This window comes from Notamacropus eugenii, chromosome 5 (genome assembly GCF_028372415.1).
Source record: "Notamacropus eugenii isolate mMacEug1 chromosome 5, mMacEug1.pri_v2, whole genome shotgun sequence".
Lineage (NCBI taxonomy): Eukaryota > Metazoa > Chordata > Mammalia > Diprotodontia > Macropodidae > Notamacropus > Notamacropus eugenii.
The window spans coordinates 20502554-20525105 of record NC_092876.1 but is presented as its reverse complement, the minus strand read 5'-3'; the positions used below and the strand labels follow the sequence as shown (position 1 = coordinate 20525105).

Sequence of the window (22552 nt, the reverse complement as noted above, 5' to 3'; positions counted from 1 at the left end):
TTGTGTCTCTTTGATCTATTCTCCATATCATTTGTTTTTGTAATGAGATATTTCACATTTACTTCTACTTTTTCATTCTTTTGGTTTTTAGTGTTTCTTGGTATTTTATAATGTCATTACCTTCCTCTTGCCCAAATCCAGTTTTTAAGAAGTTTTTTTTCTTTCTCAAGTTTTTAGATCTCTTTTTCTGACTTTCTTTTCATAATTTTCTCAACTTCTTTGCATTTATTTTTCCCTAATATTTCCTGAGTCTCTCACTTGATGTTTGAAGTCTGTTTTAAGTTCTTCCAAGAACTCTTTTTGGGCCTGTGAATATTTCACATTTCTCTTTGAAGTAAGAGGACTTTTTTTAACTTCACTTTCTTTCTCTGAGAATGAACCCAAATCTTCTCTGTCTCCAGCTACCTGACTGATGGTAAATTCTTTAACTTGAAAAGGCTACATGCCAAGACCAAAGTGGATGGAGAACTGGTGCACACAGATAAATGTGCACTCAATGCTGCTTATGAGTCTGAAATGCAACAGAGTATGGAACCATTCTCTTCTGGTTGTGTACATTTTGACCTGACAATTAACATCAAGAAAAAAGAAGAAATGGTCCTTACCCCAGGAGAGCAGGTTCAGGACATTCTCCAGCATGACCTCCTTGTACAGCTCTTTCTGAGAATGGTCCAAGAGGCACCACTCCTCCTCAGTGAAGTTAACAACCACATCCTTCAATGCCACCAATTCCTAAACCATCAAAAATCACTTGATTTAGAGCAGAGAGACTACAGAATTCTTCTAGTCCACCTTCATCAACTAAAAGGAAGAAACTAAAGCAGAGAAGGGATTTGCTAAAACTCATATAACCTTTATGAGTGTCAGAGTAAACACTTGAAACCAGTCATTAAGAGCCCAATGGAATATTGAGAAAAGCATTTTATATTTGAAGTGAGAATCATATTGGAACAATAAAGGGAAAATGTTTAAATAGACAATACTTCTCCCAAAGGAATTACAGAGGTCAATGAGGTATAAGAATCTGTGGAAGAGAAAGAGAGAATAACATAAGAAATTCCTCCCCACCAGTAGTGTCCTAAGTGACATATTAAGAAAATTCCTCCCCACCAGTAGTGTCCTAAGTGACATATTAAGAAAATTCCATGAAGAGATTGTGAGAAGCTGGCAAGTACCGTGCTTCTCAGGAAGGAAACTGAACAATGATCACTGAGGAGAGAACAAAGTAAAATGAAGGATCTAGTAAATTTCCTTAAAGTTTCCTTAGATTCTTAACTAGACGAAAGTATGAAAAGGATTCTAAAGAGAGATTGCCCACAAGATGGCCTCCACTGAGTAGAATGGGGCTGTTTCCAGTGAAGTGAAGAATTTTCTATTCTTATAATGAAGGTTCAAATGACACTGAGTATGATGTGTCATGGACAAAAACAGCTGCTGCCAAAATGGCTTCTACATTAAGGGATCAGAGGGCTTGTAATATGATATTCCCAAGGTCAAAGGAGCTAGGATTAAAACCAAGAATCACCTACCCAACAAAACTGAGTATACTACTTCAGGGGGAAAAATGGACATTCAATGAAATAGAGGACTTTCAAGAATTCTTGATGAAAAGACCAGAGCTCAATAGAAAATTCGACTTTCAAATACAAGAATCAAGAGAAGCATGAAGAGGTAAAGAAGAAAGAGAAATCATAAGGGACTTATTAAAGTTGAACTGTTTACATTCTTACATGGAAAGATATTTTTAACTCATGAGACCTTTCTCAGTATTAGGGTAGTTGGAGAGAATACATACATACACACACACACACACGGCACAGGGTGAATTGACTATGAAGGAATGATATCTAAAAAATTAAAACTAAGAGGTGACAAAGGAATATATTGGGAGAAGAGGAGAAAGGGAGAGATAGAATGGGGTAAATTATCTCACATAAAGGAAACAAGAAAAAGCTTTGACAATGGAAGGTGAAAGAGGAGAGACGAGAGGGAATGAGTGAACCATACTCTCATTGGATTTGGCTTAAGGAGGGAATAACATACTCACTCAATTGGGTATCCTACCCTACAGCAAAGTGGTCAAAGGAGAAAACAGAGTAAGTTGGGGGTAGGAGAGGATAGAGGGAAGTACAGTTAGTCTTTCCTAGCATGACTATTATGGAAGTGTTCTGCATAACTACAAATGTATAACCTATATTGAAATACTTGCTTTCTCAATGAGGGTGGGTGGGGAGGAAAGAAAGGAGAGAATTTTGAACTCAAAGTTTTAAAAACAAGTGTTAGAAGTTTTTACATGCAACTGGGAAATAAGATATACAGGCAATGGGGTATAGAAATCTATCTTGTCCTACAAGAAAGTAAGGCAGACAGGAGGACTTTGGGCAGGCTTGGAAAAACTTGTGTGGGTTGGTGCTGAGTGTGGGGAGCGGGTCTGGGGGAACTTTGTGCACAGTAGTGACCACAGTGTGCAAGGAGTTTTTCTGGTGGACTTAGTACTTCATTGCAATGCAGGGACTTGGGGAATTCTCAGTGGTCTCTTGGGGCAGGATGCCTTCCACATCCAGAAAAAGAGCAATGGAGCTCAATCACAGAGTGAAGCACATCATTTTCTTTCACATTGTGTTTTGTTTTGTTTTGTGATTTCTCCCATTCATTTTGGTTCTTCTGTGCAACATGACTAAGGTGAAAACGTATTTGGTAGGAATGTATGTGTAGAGCCTATATGGGATTGTGTGCCATCTTAGGCAAGGAGTGGGGAAGTGGGGGGAAGGGAGAGGGAGGGAAGGGAAAAAAATCTGGGATTTATGGAGGTGATTAGGGAACATGGAAAACAAGTAGAATAATAAAAAAAAGAAAGGCAGGAGGGGATAAAGGGAGGAGAGTGATAGAAGGGAGGGCAGGCTGGGGGAAGGGGAAATCAGAACGTATGCCATCTTGGGGCGGAGGGAGGGGAAAGATGGGGAGAAAATTTAGAAGTCAAAATCTTGTGGAACTGGACGTTAAAAATTAAAATAAATAAATTAAAAACAACTGCTGTCAATGTTTTATGATTGCTTTCAATTGTTAATGGAATACATTCATTTTATTATTTAATTTTCAAGAAATAAGAGTCACTATATGGGCAAAGGAGTGTTCATTAAAAAGGTAATATATTACAGGCTGGGAGACTATGTTAATGCATAAAAAAGATACTCACCTTATTTATGAAAAATAAATTATTTCAACATGCTGCTAGAGCATTAGGGCTCACCCATCAACAGAATGAGTCTAGAAGCAGAGTGATGGATATCATACAAGAGAATGGCCACAGCTGTAAAGCCTTTGATAATTGGGAGGGCTCGTCTACTTCTCAAAGGGGCTACATGGAGAACGTTTGGTCAATCCATTTGGAATTTGATGATCTTCCATTTCACTTTCTTCCATTTCAAGCAGAATATTTTTACAAGTTGTATTACTTAAACCAATTCTCTTTTATGGAGATAGAAATCTCTTTTCACTTTTTTAAAATTTTGATTTTATTTAAAATGTCTTATTGTCTATAATCTATGTTTCACTTTTAGAATCAATTATTTCTATCATTGAACTTCTGGGCAATAAAGGAATTTATTTTTTCCTGATTCTTTAAATTCCCAAAAATATACAAAATTTTCCTTCTCACTGGGTTTCTGAGTCATGACCCTTCATTATACTGTATTTATTTATAACATGAACAATCACTTTAGAAGGCCATGCTTTTATTCACTGATAATACATCTATTTAATCCCTAACTTGCTCTTAGTAGCACTTGCATATCTCTTTCCTTCCCCATCCTCCCACAATCTCTCCTTCCCACCATAAGATGAGCTCATATACTTCCCAACCTCCACATAGGGAGAGGGTCAGCTCCCACATCTCCATGTTTGTACCTGGCTGCCCTACTTTGAAATCCTCCCTGACTCTGCCACCCTGTCCTAGGGTCTGGTGTCTTTTCCCCTAAATCTCTTCCTTTGCTGTGTTGTCTTCCCCTAGAAAGTGTAAACTCCATGGGGGCAGGACAATCTTTCTTCTTTTCTATTTAAATCTCCAAGTTTAACCCAGTCCTGGCATATAGAATGCCAATAACAATTATTGACTACTGACTATCCAAACACTTTCATCTGCTTTATTTTGCTTTTTTATTTTGCTTTAAAAGCCCACCATGACCTAGACACCACTTACTTCTCCAGTCTTCTTCCTCCTTATTTCCTGCCACCTTCTCTGTCTCAATGACTCTGGCCTCCTTTATATACCAGGAAGAAGCCACTCAAAGCTCAGGGCATTTTCTCTGGCTCTCCGGAATGGCTGGAATTCTCTACCTCCTCATTCAGGCCTCCTTGGTTTCTTCAATTCTCAACCAAAATCCCACCTTCTATTTTTCCCAGCTCTCTTTTCTTCTACTGCCTTCATTCTCTTAATTATATCCCATTGACCAGTCTATAGCTTGTTTGTACATCATTCTGTGCTTGCTGTCTCCCCCTGAGGCTGTGAGCTCATTGAGGGCAGACACTCCTCTTAACCTCTTTTTGCACAACCCCTACTAAGCATAGTGCCAGGCACATAGTAGGCACTTAATAAGTGCAGAGTGAGTAGCTGCCTATCTTCTCTGCTTCTCAGAGCCTCTTCATGGGATTTTACAGAACCTTCTTTTCTCCATTTTCTAAGAAAGTGGGAGCCTTGTTTTTACAAAGACCAACCAGGTTCACGCCCATTTGATCCCCCGACACCCCATCCACTCCTTCCCAACAGTTAGCACACTCAATCATTCCCCACATTCAGGTCCCTCACATTGTTAACCTTTCCCTACCAAATGGTCCCTTTCCTAGTGACTTCAAACATGCCCATCTCCCCATCTTTAAGGAAGCCTTCCCTAAACCCTCAACACCTTTTGAACAATCATTCTCTTACCTCCTTTTCTCAGGCAAACTGTCTCAAACATCTGACTGAACTTTCTACTTTCTACTCACTCACTCCTTAGTTGTTATTCAGTTGTTTCAGTTGTGTCTGAGTCTTCCAGGTCCTATTTGAGGTTTTTTGAGCAAAGATACAAAAGTGGTTTTCCACTTCCTGCTTCTAGCCATTTTAGAGATGATGAACTGAGGCAAACAGAGATAAGTGACTTTAGGATCACATAGCTATTAAGTGGCTGAGGCCAGATTTGAACTCATGAAGATGAGTCTTGCACATTCCAAGGCTAGTGTTCTATCCACTGGGCCACCTTGTTGTCACCCCCTCACTTGACCCTTTATAAAGTGGCTTTCATCCTTCCTTTCCTGAAAGTGATCTCTCCAAATTTAGCTTTGATGCTTTAATTGCCAGATCTGACAACCTTTTCTAAGTTCTCATCCCAACTCATCTCTCTTCCTCACTCTTGATCACTCAGTCTGCTACAAGGAGCCTTTCTTGGTCCACTTTCTCTCTTTGATTTCCTGAAATTTACCTTATACAATGTGCCTACTAAGTGCTGTGCAGAAGCACTTAAAAAACATTATATCATCTAATCCGCATACTAATTCTTATGTAGGTTCTACTGCCACCATTTTACAGGAAAGAAAACTGAGACCAACCATCTAGGAAGTGTTTAAGGTCACATTTGAACTCAGGTTTACTGAATCCAGGCCCAGAACTCTAGCCACTGTACCACGCAGCTTCTGTTTCTAGAAGTAGCTATATACATATACATATATATATATAAAATACACACATATGTATGTATGTAGGCATGTGTGTAGTTATTTACAAATTATATGTTTTCTTTTTCCATTCTTGGAATCCCAAGAGACATGGAGTTGCTGGGACCATACCAGATGCTTAATAAAAGCTCACTGACTTAATGACTTGACTAAAGCCATTGGAAATCGAGCTCCTTGAGAGGAGGGGCTGCTCATCTTGCATTGTAACTTCAGCACTTAGGACAGCGCTCAGCACATAATCAGTGCTTGTTGATTTACCACAACTGAGTCCCCAGATCATGGGGACTGGAGCCATTCTCTTTATTTTTTGCATTCCAAGGTGTGATAATATAACAGTATTCAAGGAAGGGTTCCCATTTTGAATCAAGGCTGGGATCTGCTGAGGTTCTGTTGGCTCAAATGTACAATTGCCATACATAATATTCTAGGTGAATTCTAATTTTCCTAAACTACTTCATTACTTTCTTTAGGCAATGCCTCTCCAAGGCTGATAAGATCTGATGACCTTACCCAAAAGAAAGCCCCAAGGTCCCTACCTGGTAAGTCCCTAAAGAACCTGTCAGATAAGGAGAATTTACAGGCTGCTTTTCCTGATCCCTAAAACTGCCAGAGCCTTCCCTCTAAGAGTGCCACCCATGCATGCTGTAGAGAGATTTTTTGGACATGGCTCTTTCCCCATTGGACTGTGAGCCCATTGGACAGGGCAGGCACTGTCATTTCTTCAACCTTCCTTTGCATCCCCAGTAGGCTGGCATAGTGCTTGGCACAGAGGACCCACTTTCTAAATGTTTATTGACTTGACCTAAGAAATAGTCATTGGGAAGGATTCAGAGAGACCTGGGGAGGCTTCTGTGGCCTGAGGCAGGACATGTGCAGAAACAGGAGGATAATTTCTGCTCTGCTGACAGCACTGTCAGGGACAACCTATGTCTAACAGGATAAAGCTTTCTTGGCTCTCTTGTATTCCAGGTTTGCTGATGCTGGTCAGGTCTGTGGATGGACTGCACTCACCTGGGATGAGGGTCTCAGGGTAACAAGGGCCATTCCCTCCGGGTCTAGGCTCCCTTCTAGAAATAGGCTTTGTTCTCTGCAAGCTTCCCTGGGGAGGGAGAAGAATCTCAGAGTGGTAGAGATATGGTCTTTGTTTTCTCTTCCCAGGGTGAAGGTTGGTCAGCCAGGAATGACAAAAGATGAGCTCTCAAAAGATCAGTTACAAAGGCTCTGTCTTCAGGGGAAAGACATCACTACATTACCTTCTCCTCCAGGACTGGAGGAGGGGCTCTGGGGAACTCCTCCCAAACTGGTCCCTTCATCCTCATGGGCCACACTGGACAAGCCTAAGGCTCATGGCCCAAGGTCTCCCCCAGCTGCCCCCAGCCAACTCCTGAGTGCTTCTTCCCAAGGAAACAAAGGCAATTTGGGGTCTAAAGAATTTCCAGAATGAAAGTGGCTCTAAAACTGGCCTCTACTTTCACACAATAGCAGGTGATTTCCCTAAGCATGTACACGTCTTCTAGCACACATGTGTAACGTGTGGGAGCCAGCATGGAGCAACGGGAAACAAAATGACTGCCCACTGATCTTCGACTTTTGAGTCCTGGGTTCAGAGCCTGTCCCTGCCACTTATTACCTGTTACTGGAAGGAAGTCTCTCTCCCTGCCTGGGCCTCAGCTGGGGTGGCAGGAAGACGCTGCTAGAACCCCAAGCACCAGACAAGCATTGCTAATTTAACATTCCTTCACTAAGATTTCATTCGCATTCACTGTGGGCCAGCCCCTGGGGCACCAGCAGGACTGGGTTCAAAATCACAGGGCCTTCATCTGAATCCCTGGAAGGGGAAAGTGCATGGAATCAGGAAGACTTGAGGTCCAATAGGGCCTCAGACACTGGTTGGCTGTGTGACTGACCCTGGCAAGTCACTTCATCTCTGGCTGCCTCGGTTTCCCCTTCTGTAAAATGGGGCATCGACCTCACAGGGTTGCTGTGAGGAACCAAGGAATGAGATTTGTAAAGTCACCCCAAAGGGCCACAGAAATGCCAGCTGGGAGTATTTCCTTTCCTCCTGAATAAGAGACCCAGAAATGCTGCCTGAGACCCAAGGAGGTCAGGGATACAAAGAGGCCAAACAAAGGGGTCACAGGAAGGCGAGGCCAGGGCAGAGCTGGCCAGGGCTGCTCAGGACCAGGAAGGACCAGATGCCAAGACAGTGACCAGCCCCCTGGGGGGTGGGGGTGAGTCCCTGGCCCCCCTCCCCCTTTCCAAACACCCCTCCCCAGAAGCTCTCCAGCTGCTTCCCCCTCCCCCCATTCTCAGGGAGCCAGCCCCACCCCCTCGGTTGGGTCCCTCCTGCACCCCCACCCCTTCACATGCTGTGCCTCTTCCAGGGAAATCAGGGGGTAATTTATAGTAAGAGGTAGCATTTATACAGCACCTACTGTATGCTGGCACTGTGCTAAGAGCTTTGTGAGCTCACTGGATTCTCCCAACTGGGAGGGAGGGTAGGGCTGCCGTCACCCCACTTTACAGATGAGGAAACTGAGGCAAACGGGGTGGCAGAGCCAGGACACACTGTGACTCCGGGGTCCCGGGGCATCCCCTGACACCGGGGGGCGGGGCAGGGGCCTGCTGCCCCTCCCACTGTGGAAGGGAGGAAGTGGGGGTAACCTGGGTGGGGACCTGGGGGAGGGGGCAGGGAATCCTCGCCCCTCCCCTCACCAGCACCCGGGGCAGCCGGGGACCACGTGACAAGCCCGCCCCGGCCCCACCCCCATCGGGGCACAGGCCCCCACAATCACTCACAATTCGGACACGCTCCGAGGCCCCTCCCCCGTCACCCCTCCCGTTCCCTCTCCCCCACCCCTCTCCACCCCGCACACACGCACGGCCCGGACCCACCCCTTGCACACGCCCACGCACGCACAGATCCACGCCCACGCCCACGCCCACGCACACTCTCCAGCAGACGCAGCCAAACTAACCCGAACTGGGTCCGGAGTGTGTGGGAGGAGGCAGAGGGGAAGGAGGGGCCCCCAGGGGGCGGGGAGGCGGGGCCGCGCCTGCGCACTGACTCCCTCCTATTCTTCCCCTCTCCCAACGGCCCGTCCTTTGGGGAAGCGGTTTCCGTGCACCAGGAGACTCCCAGCATGCCCTGGGGCTCGCCGTGGCTGCCTCAGGAGGAGGGGCCCGGATGAGTGTGACGTCATGGCGTGTTCCGGGATCAGAGCATTGGTTGGAGGGCTTGTGACGTCATTCTCCGCCAGTCCCAGGCTCGGCACGTTCTCACCCCCCTTCTCTGCTTCCTGTCCTGCACACAGGAGGTGCCTAATGTGTGCTCCCTGCCTCAGTGATCCCCAGAGGACCCCGAGAGGTGCTGCTCTTATCATCCCATTGTTACAGAGGAGGAAACTGAGGCAGAGGCCAACGGCCGACTGGTGGAAGGCAGAGGAGCAGTTCTGGGCTCATGGAAAAGACTTCAATGACTCTTTTGGGGAGCAGGGGGACCCCCCAATAGGTAAAACCCCTCCCTAGTCAGAGGTGTCGTGACTTCTGGACGGAATGGGAGCCTAGACCTAGGGAGATCTGGGTTCAAATATGACCTCAGACACTCAGTGTGGGTGACCCTGGGCGAGTCACTTCCCCGCCTTGGCCTCAGTTTCCCCCACTGTAAAATAAAGATAATAAGTCCACCCTCCCAGCAGGTTGTGAAAACTGTCCATAGTGGGCTGTGGGAGAAACCCACCTGTCTCCGTTTTCTCTCCTGGACTCGAGTAACGGGTGCCTCTTGGGGGTGCCCTGAACGTCTCCTCCAGAACCTCCCCCACCCCACATGGCAAAGGAGGACCTGGAAGGGGTTCCAGGACCTCACCCCCTTCACTTCATCCTGCCAGACCAGTCAAGGAGCAGCAGCAGCTGCACAAAGGCTAATGACCAAGGCACTGACAGGGCTTTGCACTGGTGCAAACCCCGGGGCTAACAGTCCGGGAGCAGTGGAAGCATCTTTCTCTTTATTCCTTAAAAGAGAAATGCACTTTTTCTCTCCCTTTTCTTGCCTAAGGTGTTACCTGAAAGTCCTCTGCCCTCTCTCTGATCGAGGAGAACAGAAGGAAAACACTAGACGCAGACAGGAATACATACATAGGTGACCTCTGAAACTGAAGGACCCTACTGAGGATGTGGGTCACTGAGAGCACTGCCATGTACCTGTCTGACTACATCTTGTGCTGCCTTACTCTGGCAGTCCCGGGCAAGGACCCTGTCAATTCTGGAAGAGAGAGCAAATGTTTGCCTCAGTTTTCTCATTTGTAAAATGCAGATAATTGCATCAACTCTCAAGCTCTTTGTGAGGATCGAAGTACATAATAATCATAAAGCTCTTAGCACCGTGCATGCCACATAGTAGGTGCTGTTTAAATGTTAGTTATTATGGTTAAGGGAATTGATTCTATCCTTTCATTGCTCTGGCCACTTTTGGTTAACATGAACCTCACCTGTCCTATGGAATGTGGACATTTACTGAGAGCCTAATATTCCTTAGAAAAGAAATCAGAGGAAGAATCTCAGCTGTCCCTGATGACTTGGCTACAAAGTAAAATCCTCTTCCTCATTCAGCTTAGTTGGGAATCCATCATTAACTTTAGTATAATCTGTAACCTTGACTCAGTTTACCTATACAGTTTGTTTTCTTGGGGAATGTATGAGATTATGACTGTGTAACTGTGTTCAACCTTTACAATATTGAAAGAAGTATGGAATTATAGATTTTTCTTCTCTGGAAATTTTATGGCCTTAGGGGAATGCACAAGATTGCAATATTGAAATGAAGGATTTCTCTTTCACCCTGATGTAATTTTGCCTCTAAACCACCTTGTCAGAATCCTCAGGATGGTTCATGGTTTCTCTGAGGCCTGAACCTGTGCTTGAGCATATTCATAAAACCAAGGTTTTTACCTTTTTAATTTCCATGTTGCTTTCTGTGCTATTTGGCAGCAGTGACCCTGCAACTCCTGGCCCCAGTTCCTAGCCCAATCCAGTCCTCTGGTTCTTCTCAAGAAAAGCAGGGGAAATCATAAATTGGAGCATATTAAGGGAGCTTATAATATTGGGGAAGGCAATATTGGGTCAGCTAGGTGGCACAGAGGATAGAACTCCAAGCCTGGAGTCAGGAAGACTCCTCTCCTTGAGTTCAAATCTGGCCTCATTCATTTCCTAGCTGTGTGACTCTGGACAAGTTTGGCCCCAGTTTTCTCCTCTGTAAAAGGAGCTTGAAAAGGAAATGCCAACTCACTCCAGTATTTCTACCAAGAAAATCCCAAATGGAGTCATGAAAAGTTTAATAGGATGAAACCACAACATAACAATGCCAACTATTTGATATTAGCCTTCTCTATGTTGCTTGCATCATAGGAGATGATATCTTTTAAATTAAAGTCTTATATGAGTTTAAATTAATAAAAGTTACTTGAAATAGCTCTCTGTGACACACAACATGCAGTTCTGATGCTAAGATCTCCTTCTTAAAATATGGGGACTTCCTTCCACTGATACTTTGATCAGACTTTCAGTGGGAAATAAAGAAAAAGGACTAGATAATCTCTTCTAGTCTTTAACCCTGCCCAGGAGGAGGTGCAGAGATGTGGACAAGCAACGAAAAAAGAAGAATTTGGGGCACTTAAAATTGATTGGAAACTAAATGAAATATAATGTCTTTACTGTAAATTTCTAAATTACAGTTTGAATGTTTTTGCAAATACTAAAATATTTTATTGGATTTTTTTGAAGGGTGTAGGGCCAATGCAATATTCACAGCACCCACAGTGGTCATGACTATCCTGATACAATTCTGAATCATGAAATACAGCAGACTCTCCACATGGAACACAGAACCAAAATATTTGTTCAGACACCAGAAAGCCAAATCCATCAAAATGTATATACAATAACAATGCAGAGAACAGCATCATCCCCAGACCTTTCCCTTGCTAGGCTTTCCACAAACCAGCTCCCTTAAACAAAATCACAAAGAAGCTCTTTCACTCCTGCTAGCCAGATGCCTGATTGCCTGCATCCTTAGTTCTGACTGCTCTCATGACTAACTTCCTCCCAGCTCTGCTCTAGTTCTTCCTCTTCCTGTTCCACCCTTCACATTCCACCCATTCAGCAAGCTCCTCCCTCCACAGGCTCCATGTGACTCAGGCAGGTGACATGGGCCTATTAATGAATGGGAAAGATCTTCACATTTAAATTACCATTTAAGGGGTTCGCAAGTTAGTAAAGGCAAGATTACATGCAATTAATGTGTAAGATTTTTTTTTCCCCACTCTTTTCCCTTGGAAGGTGATAGATCCCTTGCTTTAGTGGAAGGTAATTTCAAGCGTTGTAGGCAACGCTATAAATAAATAAAGGTTTCCATCTGTCTTCTCTAGATCTTATGAGATTGGCCTTTTCATTGCATTTTCTTCTGTGAATGATGTTACTGAACTTAATTGTCTTGGTAAACTAGAGATAAAGTGAGCTAAAAGAAACTGATAAGAACTATGTAACTGAAAATATAAGACAAGAAAATTCATACAGGAAATTTTCAGTGGATAACTTTCAGATGAAGATTTGATTTCTAACTAAGGATGAGATGGAAATAAAGGAAAGATGTCCAGGTAAATCAAGGTGCAACAAGAAAGCTTTGAAGTCTGCAGGGCTTTAGTCAAAGTTCCCTGGATGACAAAAGAGTGAGAAGATTTAAACAAGTAGGGATAAAACGAGGCTGGATGGAAAGTGAAAAGAAGTTAGAGTATCTTTCCCCTGTGAATGGAAGATTGGAAAATGAAGGATTTGGAGCTTGGGAAAGCCAGGTTTGAGGACGGTTCTCTTTGGGAAAAGCATATAAACTTGTGGGCTCCAGGTGAAGAAATGTCTGTTTTGACAGTATTCTATCAAGTTATACCACTTACCAAATGGAAACTATAGTAATAAATTTGTGGGATGGAATTGAGTATAACATAGTAAAATTCTGTCATTGAAGGTCCATTAGAAGAGTGTATTCCAATCTTGATGTAGGAGATGGATATTCAGTCATGATATCTTTATGTTTACAATTTTTGTATTTTAGGAGAACCTCATGAGCTCAAAAGAGATGGAGATAAACATGTGAGACTGCCTCCATATATCTTTGGAAGGAAGGTAACTGAAAACTGTGGTCCATATAATTTGAGGTCCCGGCAGGTAATGGCCCTTGGGAAATTTTAGATTCTAAAGATACCACTTGAGATTATAAATCCAGATTTGATTGGATCGAGTCTGTCCTAAAAGTAAATCATACTGTGGTTTCATTTGAAGTGAGATATATTTTCTTATGGGGACAATTGGGTAGATTGTGAGAAATAATTTATTTGAACCCCCTACTCTGTTTTAATCAGTATTAATCAGTTTGCTGTGATTCCATGGAGTAATGATTACAAGTTCTGTAAATTAGGACTCAGGGATGTGAACTGTGGATTGTATGTTCACTTGCTTATTCATAGGAAGCTAACCAGAAACACTTCACCCCTGTTTTTCCTTCTCATGGTCACCAAGCCCAGTGTGACAGAGGTGACTCAATTACATGGAAAGTGATTCACCTTATTTTTGTTCCACTGTACCATTCTCTCTTTTTTAATTTTAATTTTTTAAAATTTATTTATTTAACTTTTAACATTCATTTTCACAAAATTTTGGGTTCCAAATTTTCTCCCCATTTCTCCCCTCTCCCCTCCCCAAAATGCTGAGGATTCTAATTGCCCCTATCACCAATCTGCCCTCTCTTCTAACATCCTTCCCTTCCCTGGTCCCCATCTTCGTTTTTGTCCTGTAGGGCCAGATAACTTTCTATACCCCTTTACCTGTATTTCTTATTTTCTAGTAGTAAGAACAATACTCAACAGTTATTCCTAAAACTTTGACTTCCAACTTCTCTTCATCTCTTCCTCCCCACCCAGTCCCTTTGGGAAGGCAAGCAATTCAATATAGGCCATATCTCTGTAGTTTTGCAAATGACTTACATAATAGTCATGTTGTGTAAGACTAACTATATTTCCCTCCATCCTATCCTGCCCCCTATTGCTTTTGTTCTCTCTTTGGATCCTGTCCCTCCCCCAAGAGTGTTGACCTCAAATTGCTCCTTCCTCCCACTGCCCTCCCCTCCATCATCCCCCCCACCCCTTCTATCCCCTTCTCCCCCACTTTCCTGTATTGTAAGATAGGTTTTCATACCAAAATGAGTGTGCATTTTATTCCTTCCTTTAGTGGAATGTGATGAGAGTAAGCTTCATGTTTTTCTCTCACCTCCCCTCTTTTTCCCTCCACTAAAAAGTCTTTTGCTTGCCTCTTTTATGAGATATAATTTGCCCCATTCCATTTCTCTCTTTCTCCTCCCAATAAATTTCTCTCTCACTGCTTAATTTCATTTTTTAAAGGTATGATCCCATCCTATTCAACTCACTCTGTGCTCTGTGTGTGTGTGTGTGTGTGCATGTGTGTAATCCCACCAACTACCCAGATACTGAAAAGTTTCAAGAGTTACAAATATTGTCTTTCCATGTAAGAATGTAAACAGTTCAACTTTAGTAAGTCCCTTATAACTTCTCTTTACTGTTTACCTTTTCATTCTTCTCTTCATTCTTGTGTTTGAAGGTCAAATTTTCTTTTCAGCTCTGGTCTTTTCATCACAAATTCTTGAAAGTCCTCGACTTCATTGAAAGACCAATTTTTCCCCTGAAGTATTATAGTCAGTTTTGCTGTGTAGGTGATTCTTGGTTTTAGTCCTAGTTCTTTTGACTTCTGGAATATCATATTCCATGCCCTTCGATCCCTTAATGTAGAAGCTGCTAGATCTTGTGTTATCCTGATTGTATTTCCACAATACTTGAATTGTTTCTTTCTAGCTGCTTGCAATATTTTCTCCTTGACCAGGGAACTCTGGAATTTGGCCACAATATTCCTAGGAGTTTCTCTTTTTGGATCTCTTTCAGGAGGTGATCTGTGGATTCTTTCAATATTTATTTTGCCCTCTGGTTCTAGAATCTCAGGGCAGTTTTCCTTGATAATTTCATGAAAGATGATGTCTAGGCTCTTTTTTTGATCATGGCTTTCATGTAGTCCCATAATTTTTAAATTGTCTCTCCTGAATCTATTTTCCAGGTCAGTTGTTTTTCCAATGAGATATTTCACATTATCTTCCATTTTTTCACTCTTTTGGTTTTGTTTTGTGATTTCTTGGTTTCTCATAAAGTCATTAGCCTCCATCTGTTCCATTCTAATTTTGAAAGAACTATTTTCTTCAGTGAGCTTTTGGACCTCCTTTTCCATTTGGCTAATTCTGCTTTTTAAAGCATTCTTCTCCTCATTGGCTTTTTGAGCCTCTTTTGCCAATTGAGTTAGCCTATTTTCAAGGTGTTATTTTCTTCAGCATTTTTTTGGGTCTCCTTTAGCAAGGTGTTGACCTGCTTTTCATGCTTTTCTTGCATCTCTCTCATTTCTCTTCCCAGTTTTTCCTCCACCTCTCTAACTTGATTTTCAAAATCCTTTTTGAGCTCTTCCATGGCCTGAGCCCACTGAATATTTGTTTTGGGTGTTTGGGATACATAAGCCTTGACTTTTATGTCTTTCCCTGATGGTAAGCATTGTTCTTCCTCATCAGAGAGGATGGGAGGAGATACCTGTTCACCAAGAAAGTAGCCTTCTATGGTCTTACTTTTTTTCCCTTTTTTGGGCATTTTCCCAACCAATTACTTGACTTTTGGGTCCTTTGTCAAGAGTAGGGTATACTCTAGGAATCTGTGAGATCTCAGTTCCTCCAAGGTGGCACAATCAAGCGTGTACTGGTCTGGATGCAGAGAGGGATTTTTGTGCCCAGAATCTTAGCAGATACCTCTCCACAGCCACTTGGCCTCCAGTTCCCAAGTGAACACTGGGGGCTGATTTTCAGATAAGCTGGATGGTCAGGGCCGTCATTCGGTGTGAGACAAAGACCAGCTAGGCCAGGGCCTCCACCCAGGGCAGAGGCAAGACTCAGCTCTTCAATGCCCCCAGGGGTTTTTATGCTCGAACAGTGGAGCTTCCCTATGGGCTGCTGTGCAGGCTCTGTGGCTGCTGCCTGCTGCTGGAGGAGGTATGGGAAAGCCCTTCTCCCTTCCTGGCCTGCTGATTAAACCCTGTCACTGACCTTTGGGGCCTGTGGGCCGAGGGATCTGAGGCCCCCTACTGTGACTGGTGATTCTGCCCCCAAGGTGTCCTCCTCCCAGAGTCTTGTCACGCCCACTGCCACTTGGCCAAGGATGGGCTGGGCTCCCCACTTGGCTCCGTGTCCAGCGCAACTGATGTTTCCATGGGCCTTTCAGGTCACTGTGGGCTGGAAATCTCCTCCACTCTGTTGTTCTCCACTTCTGCTCCTCCAAAATTTGTTGAGTCCCTCTCTACAGGTATTTTATGGGCTGTGGGGAGGACCCTGAGTAAGTGTGTCTTTTGTACCATTCCCTTTTGTTCAACATGAGCAGGTGACCATCTTATGACCATCCTGAGATGGCCCATGCTTCACTCAACTCAAGACTGTCCCTGTTGATGCAAGGATGAAGTTCCCTCTGATCTGACTTAATTTGTTATTTTCATCCCAAGCTAGATTCCCTGTGTATCCTTGAGTGTTGAGGGCCAGGGTGGAGTGTGGTTGACAAGATCAGGAAAGACCTTCAGGGAAACTGTTCTTTGAGACTGTGCTCATTATCATCCGGAATGGCTCTCCATGCCTCCCCAGATGTTGCTGTCTCTGTGAGACAAACAAGAACTACAGAAAACAAGGGATATGTAAAATAGATGTCCTCTAAGCTAACAGTCTTTAAAGACAATAAGACTGGCCAAATCACTGGGACAGGAGACAAGCAGAATGTCATGTAGACTTGCAGTTTCTGTCTATATATGCCCTAACCCTCAGATCAATAAACGGAATTGGTCTATCTTTTCCTGCCTCCCGTGTATCTTCTGTCCGCTACACTTGAGAAGTAAGATAGGAGTCAGCCAGTGTTTGCCGGGCTGGAATAATGCTTGTATAGCTGGGGTCCTTTGTAGAGAAGCAGACTCTTCTTCTATGTTCCTAGTTTAGCCAGTTCCCTAAGGAAAAGAATGAGGCTTTTGTCATCACCTTCCTCTTCCCTTTTCCCACTTTTGCTGCATTGTTCCCCCTCTGGTGTCACTCCCTTTCCTGGTATCCTTTCTTCCCTTTGTCCTGCTATTACAAAAATGTAAATTTCTGTAAAGACCTTTGGGTGCCACATGCATGTTCATTTCTCTTGGTTTTCACATAAATCTTCTGACTGAGATTGCCTGTTGATGATTTGCCTAGGATTAAGTCAGTAACTGACAATCAGAGCTAAATTTTTGAGAAGTTGTAAAGAAAAATTGGTATAAATTTTGGTGAATACTCACTTGTAGAGATCCTTTGGGTCCTAATTGCCTGGTCTTAGGATCCTAGAGCTTAAATCCAGAAGTTAAGAATTGGAAATTGTGGACAATATGCCAAAATGAATCCCTGAATATTACAGTTAGCTGTAGGCAAAGGACTTCCATATAGGTAGAACTCAGGCAAATAAATATTGCCTCCCATGATCCGTAATTATAGGGGGACATCTTTAGCATCTTCAGTGGACAACTTCTCAAATGGAATAATCAATAAGATGGATCCTCGGGAATCTAGTTCAGTTCTTTCAGGAGAACTTCCTCGGAGGAATCCCCTGACTGGGACCACCCCAGGAGAGATGTGGTCTGATATAAGAGGAGAAACGCATCCTATGGGATCCCCACAGGGGCAAGGGTGGACTGCCTGTCCAGGGGTGTCTAAAGAAAGAGCTATTGAGCTGCATATAGTTTGGTTTGAGAATTCAAATGCTTTAGATGATTGTTTTGGCCAAAGCATGGAATTTTTTTTTTTTTTAGAAATATAGAATTTATTTTTGTTGTATTTACAATAAGATAGTTTTAACATTCTTTACATCAGAAAATAATAGATAATACTTTTCATTGTGTTTAATAATTGTGTCATGTTGCTAACAAACATTGCTTATGCTGGGTGAGTTGGGAAATATGTATTTTCCCTTTTATTCTTTTTTAAGGCTCAGTTTTTCAAAGTTATTTTACTTCTCTTTAAATTGTAAGGGAAAGAAAAATATACCCACCGCAATGGCATAGCACCACATGTTTCTACATTCATGCTTCTATTAAAGATATGTGATGTGAATTCATTTTCCTGATTCTAGTGTGTGAAAGTTTGCCTACGAAAACAAAAGTATATGTCAAACTAGAGGCAGACAAAAGAAGAGCTGAGAACATTAAGAGGCTGAGTAGATATGAACGATGCTAACAGATTACTGGTAAGGTGCTTTATTTCAATATGCACTCAGATTCGATTCACATTTCCACACTGGACACATCTGATGAGTGGAGGTCCACAAATCATGTTTCTACTTCTATCCCAAAATATGGACTTTCATGGCATTTTACAGCCAAAGCTTGTTTCCTGAAAACCTCCAAACATCCCATCTTCAAATTTGGGGTAATAGAATTTAAGTTTGTCAGGATACCAGAGGAACTGTACCTAATGAGTATTCTTATTTGTTTTGTTTTCTGGGGATGGTAGGGATGGGGGAAAGCAAAGCTGATCAGAAACTAAAGTCTGGCTATCCTTCCAGACTTATAAACAAGGACCTCCAAGAAGTCTTAGAAAATATCCTTTTCAAGATTTACTACCTAAGTATTTCAGTCCAATATTAATTATTCAAGGGAGGACCACTTTAATCCTTTTCATTTTATAATGGTGGAAATCTATTTCATTACATAATTCAGTGGAATGAAGTTATAATGAAAAATCCGTTTCTGTGTTCTGCCACTGGTACAGAAAACTGGCTGATTTCATTTTTGTACTCAATCAGAATCTCTGTTTATAGACCCATTTCCAACTATCTTGCTATAGTTCTTCTGCTGCTGCTCCTTGAAAGTATTTTTGACTTTGGAGCTCTTCAGACCTCCATCCCAAGAAAGCTCGGTCAATCTTACTTGCACGGCGATAGCAGACATAACCCTATTTGCAAACTGTACTGCATCTTCATTTACCTCTCTGATCATTGTAGGCAGGTACCACATATCACAGACTATGGCCCAACTGGTCATTATTCAAGTAAATAGTTCACCATGCTGTACTTACTACTGTTCCAAAACACATCACCAAACTGAGGGTTATACTTTGTTGCAACTGGATATATGGTTCCTCCTATTTCAAAACTTCCCTTTTTAAACGTCATGACTGAGGTGTTGTTTATACAGGTTCCTTCAGGAAAGATTAAAATGGGCAATTTCTTCTCATCAGCAATGTGTTCTTTCAGTCTTTTGGTCACCAGATGTCAGTCCATCATTTCTGAACATTCAAACCACACATATGGACAAGCCTTAACCATAGCCATCTGAATGATGCCCATCAGTCCACCGTGAACCTGACCAATCATGGCGTAGTAACCATCAGTGGTCAAGATCAGAACATCCATCCGGTAAGTATGGTTGGCAACATAAATATCTCCTTTCTGCGGTTGGTACTGCTTGTTATGGTAATGAATGGTACCAGAAAGGGATCTGACACAGATCCTGCAGCAAATCAAGAGGACCAGTTCACTCAGATAGTTCTTTTTACTGCTATTTGGGACTTGCCCAACCAGAGTAGTTCCTATAACCAGCAAACTAATTCCAAAGAAAGTCAAAGTAATGCGAAGAGGAAGAAGAAAACAGTAACCTACTATAATTCCCAGCACCCACACCATGGTTAACCAGAGGTTGATGAAGTTAACATTTGTTCTGGTGAGAAGATTCCAAGACACTAGCTCCTCTGAGGAGAATCTGAGTCACTTCATCCTCTACAACGTCTTGGAGAAGCCTTCTTGGAGAAACAGAACATATCAGACAGCTCAAAGTCCCTCCCTCGATGTCCAGACATCCCTTTCTCCATAGGCGACTCATCTCTCCCAATTATAATGCCAGAAGCTGAGATTTTAAGTACTGATTCCTTTGGAGATTCTTTATCAATCCTTAAGGTGGCCCACTCCAGGATCTTCACCAGGATCTTGAGGTACACCTCGGAGATGCCCAGAGACACACCGAACGCCAAGGGCAGCAGGATGAGGCTCAGCACCAGTGCCAGCCAGGTGCCCAGCAGCTGCACCTCCATGCCTCGGCCAGGCCCAGGAACAGAGGGCACTCCCCATGGCCACCCACCGGAGCGAGCCAAGGAGAAAAGTACGGAGGCTCGGCTGCTGCGATTTCCTTCCTCCTTGTCGTCGTCTTCCTCCTCTCTGCCACCGAGAGCTGGAATTTTTGATTACGTAGAAAGTTATGGAATTTAATTGAACAAGCTCCCAAATCTGCTTAGAACAAATGAACTATTGAAATTGCTAAGTTCATCATTCTCAGTTTTCCTTCCTGTGGTTATACTTTGGAAAAAGTCTACAGGAATGGGATTTTAACCAAATCTTCTGTCTATTAGGGACTTGTTCTAAATATAAAGTATACTTTAATTGTGTGAACCCAGTGGGCAAATTAGAATAAAGCAATTTTCTATTGTTACTGAATTAGTAATGAGGCAACAGAAGAATTACCTTAGGCTGACAGCAGAACCCTAGCCAGAAGATGGTCAGAAGTTCTATACTTAGGGGAGACAGGTAAGATATTGACTACAAAATCCCTTAGAGAAGAACTTAGAAGAAGTTCAGGCCTGATTTAATCTTGTGTCTTGGTATATGTTCTGCATGTGCCTGTTTTGGAAATGATTAAACTAAGTTTAGGAATTACTTCAAATAAAAAAAGGACATCATACTATTAAGAAAATGCTTAAGAGAATGGCAAATAAGTGTCTGTATTGCCTGTGCTATGTTATTTGTGCTAACTGAAAGCTAAAAGGTGTTTTTATCTATTCCTTTTCTTTTAACATGATCAACCAAAAGAAGTAGGCAGCTAAAAAAAAAAACCCAAAAACTTAAAAAAAAAACTTGAAAGAGGACAAATCTCTCTCTCTTTTTTTTAAATCGTTTCCAACATTGGTCATTTTGGAGATTGCTGAGGTGAAAGACAGATACAGAAATTAATGGAAAAGTAAGATACAAAAAATTAATTGGAAAACAAGTATATAAAAAAAGGAATAATCAAATTTTTTTCATTTCTAAATTATAATCTGGATATCTTGATATTTTGATGAACTTATGGAATACTACCAAACTCTTCAGAGTTTAATGAAAACAAAAATTTAACAGATTAATTATTCCTTAATGGGACCTCTACAAGGCATCAAGTTTGGCAACTTATTTTAAGTGAGGTGGAGTAAATATCTGGGCTGATGCCCATTCTTACACTTTACAACATAGATTAAAAAAAGAGAGAGAAAAGAAAATTCAAATCAAAGAAAACACCATGATTTCTGACAGGTTATGCACTATTCCACAGCCAGAGTCCTCCACATTTACAAAGAGCTACATTTTCTCAACTATTCTCCAGGTCAAGATTTGGTCATTATAAATATATACAGCATTCAATCTTATGTTTTTTTTCCCCATTCCATTTATATTGTCATAGTCAATATATTGTTACTTAGTCCTGTCCCTTCATGACTCCATTTGGCGTTTTCTTGGCAAAGATTCGATAAAAATTTGCCACTTCTTCTCTGATTTATTCTACAGATGAGAAATCTGAGGCAAACAGGGTTGAGTGACCTGTTCCCAGTCATGCAGCCCATTTCAACTGAGGTGCTTATGACTTCGGGGCTTGTGCTTTGTGCACTGCTCCTTGAGCTGCCCTAATTCTTAACAATTCTACATCTCCATGAAGTAGAACACTGATGGGTTAGATCCACGGCATAGCCATAGAGGACAGGCTGAAACATTGGCTTAACATGACTTCTTTCCTTTTCACTGAACTCCCTGGGATGGGACCACCAAGGCTAAAATCCAAAAACTATCAGAAAATGAGCTTTCTGGTTTCAGTCTGTCTTCCTAATACCCAGCACAGGTGCTGGCATTCTAGAGCATCCTGTGTGTGTTCGTCCTTCCTTGCCAAAGAAGACCATGCCATCAGAGAAATGATGACATGACTTGCACTTGACTTTGTTTTGAGTGAGGGAAGGCTGTGCAGGTCACCAGCCTCACTTCTCCTCCAGAGCCATCTGAATCCAGGGACCAGATATTCATCAGGATGACTGGAGATGACCCAGGATGAGGCAATTGGGGTTAAGTGACTTGCCCAAGGTCACACAGCTAGTGAGTGTCAAGTGTCTGAGGTGACATTTGAACTCAGGTCCTCCTGACTCCTGCACTGGTGCTCTATCCACTGCACCACCTAGCTGCCCCAGAGCATCCTGACTGAGTCATTGAAGATGAAATTCATCATCCTGTATGTCCTCCCCCAACCATGGCGGGATGTGGATAACCCTGCTCTGAGCACCTCCTGGGCTAAGTCCACAGAGGTTCTTCCTACAGGGTTGGACAGCTCCAGGGTTTGATCCATTTCACTTGCAGTATGGCTGTGAGAACGAACAGTGACAGTGACAGCTGACATTTATGCGGCAGAAGGGGCTTTTCCCCCAGCTTCCCAGGCCCTCTTAGCAGCGTTTAGTGCTCTTTTAAAAAGGGGTGAGATGAAAGGATCCGACGCCCTCCCAGGCCTCGCGGCTCTCCACGTGGTCGCCAGGTCCAGGCCGGAGCGTCCCACGCTCGGACTCCATTTCCCATAAGGCCTGCAGAGTGACGTCACTCACGCCTCCGCACTTTCTGTGGCAGCGGCAGAACCCCACGGCATG

The 22552-nt window shown here is 42.9% G+C and overlaps 1 protein-coding gene and 1 pseudogene across 1 annotated transcript in view; both read right to left on the bottom strand.

The window, feature by feature from the left end:
* Positions 1-10458, bottom strand: part of LOC140507386 (uncharacterized) — a 59127-nt gene extending 48669 nt beyond the window's left edge. Inside the window, 3 exon segments of the mRNA XM_072615487.1 lie at positions 606-732; positions 6721-6808; positions 8688-10458. Coding sequence (XP_072471588.1) covers positions 606-732; positions 6721-6808; positions 8688-8854 — 382 coding nt within the window. The 5' untranslated portion in view covers positions 8855-10458.
* Positions 10459-17970: 7512 nt separating this feature from the next.
* On the bottom strand, positions 17971-22521 carry LOC140508337 (glycerol-3-phosphate acyltransferase 3 pseudogene; annotated as a pseudogene).
* Positions 22522-22552: the final 31 nt, after the last annotated feature.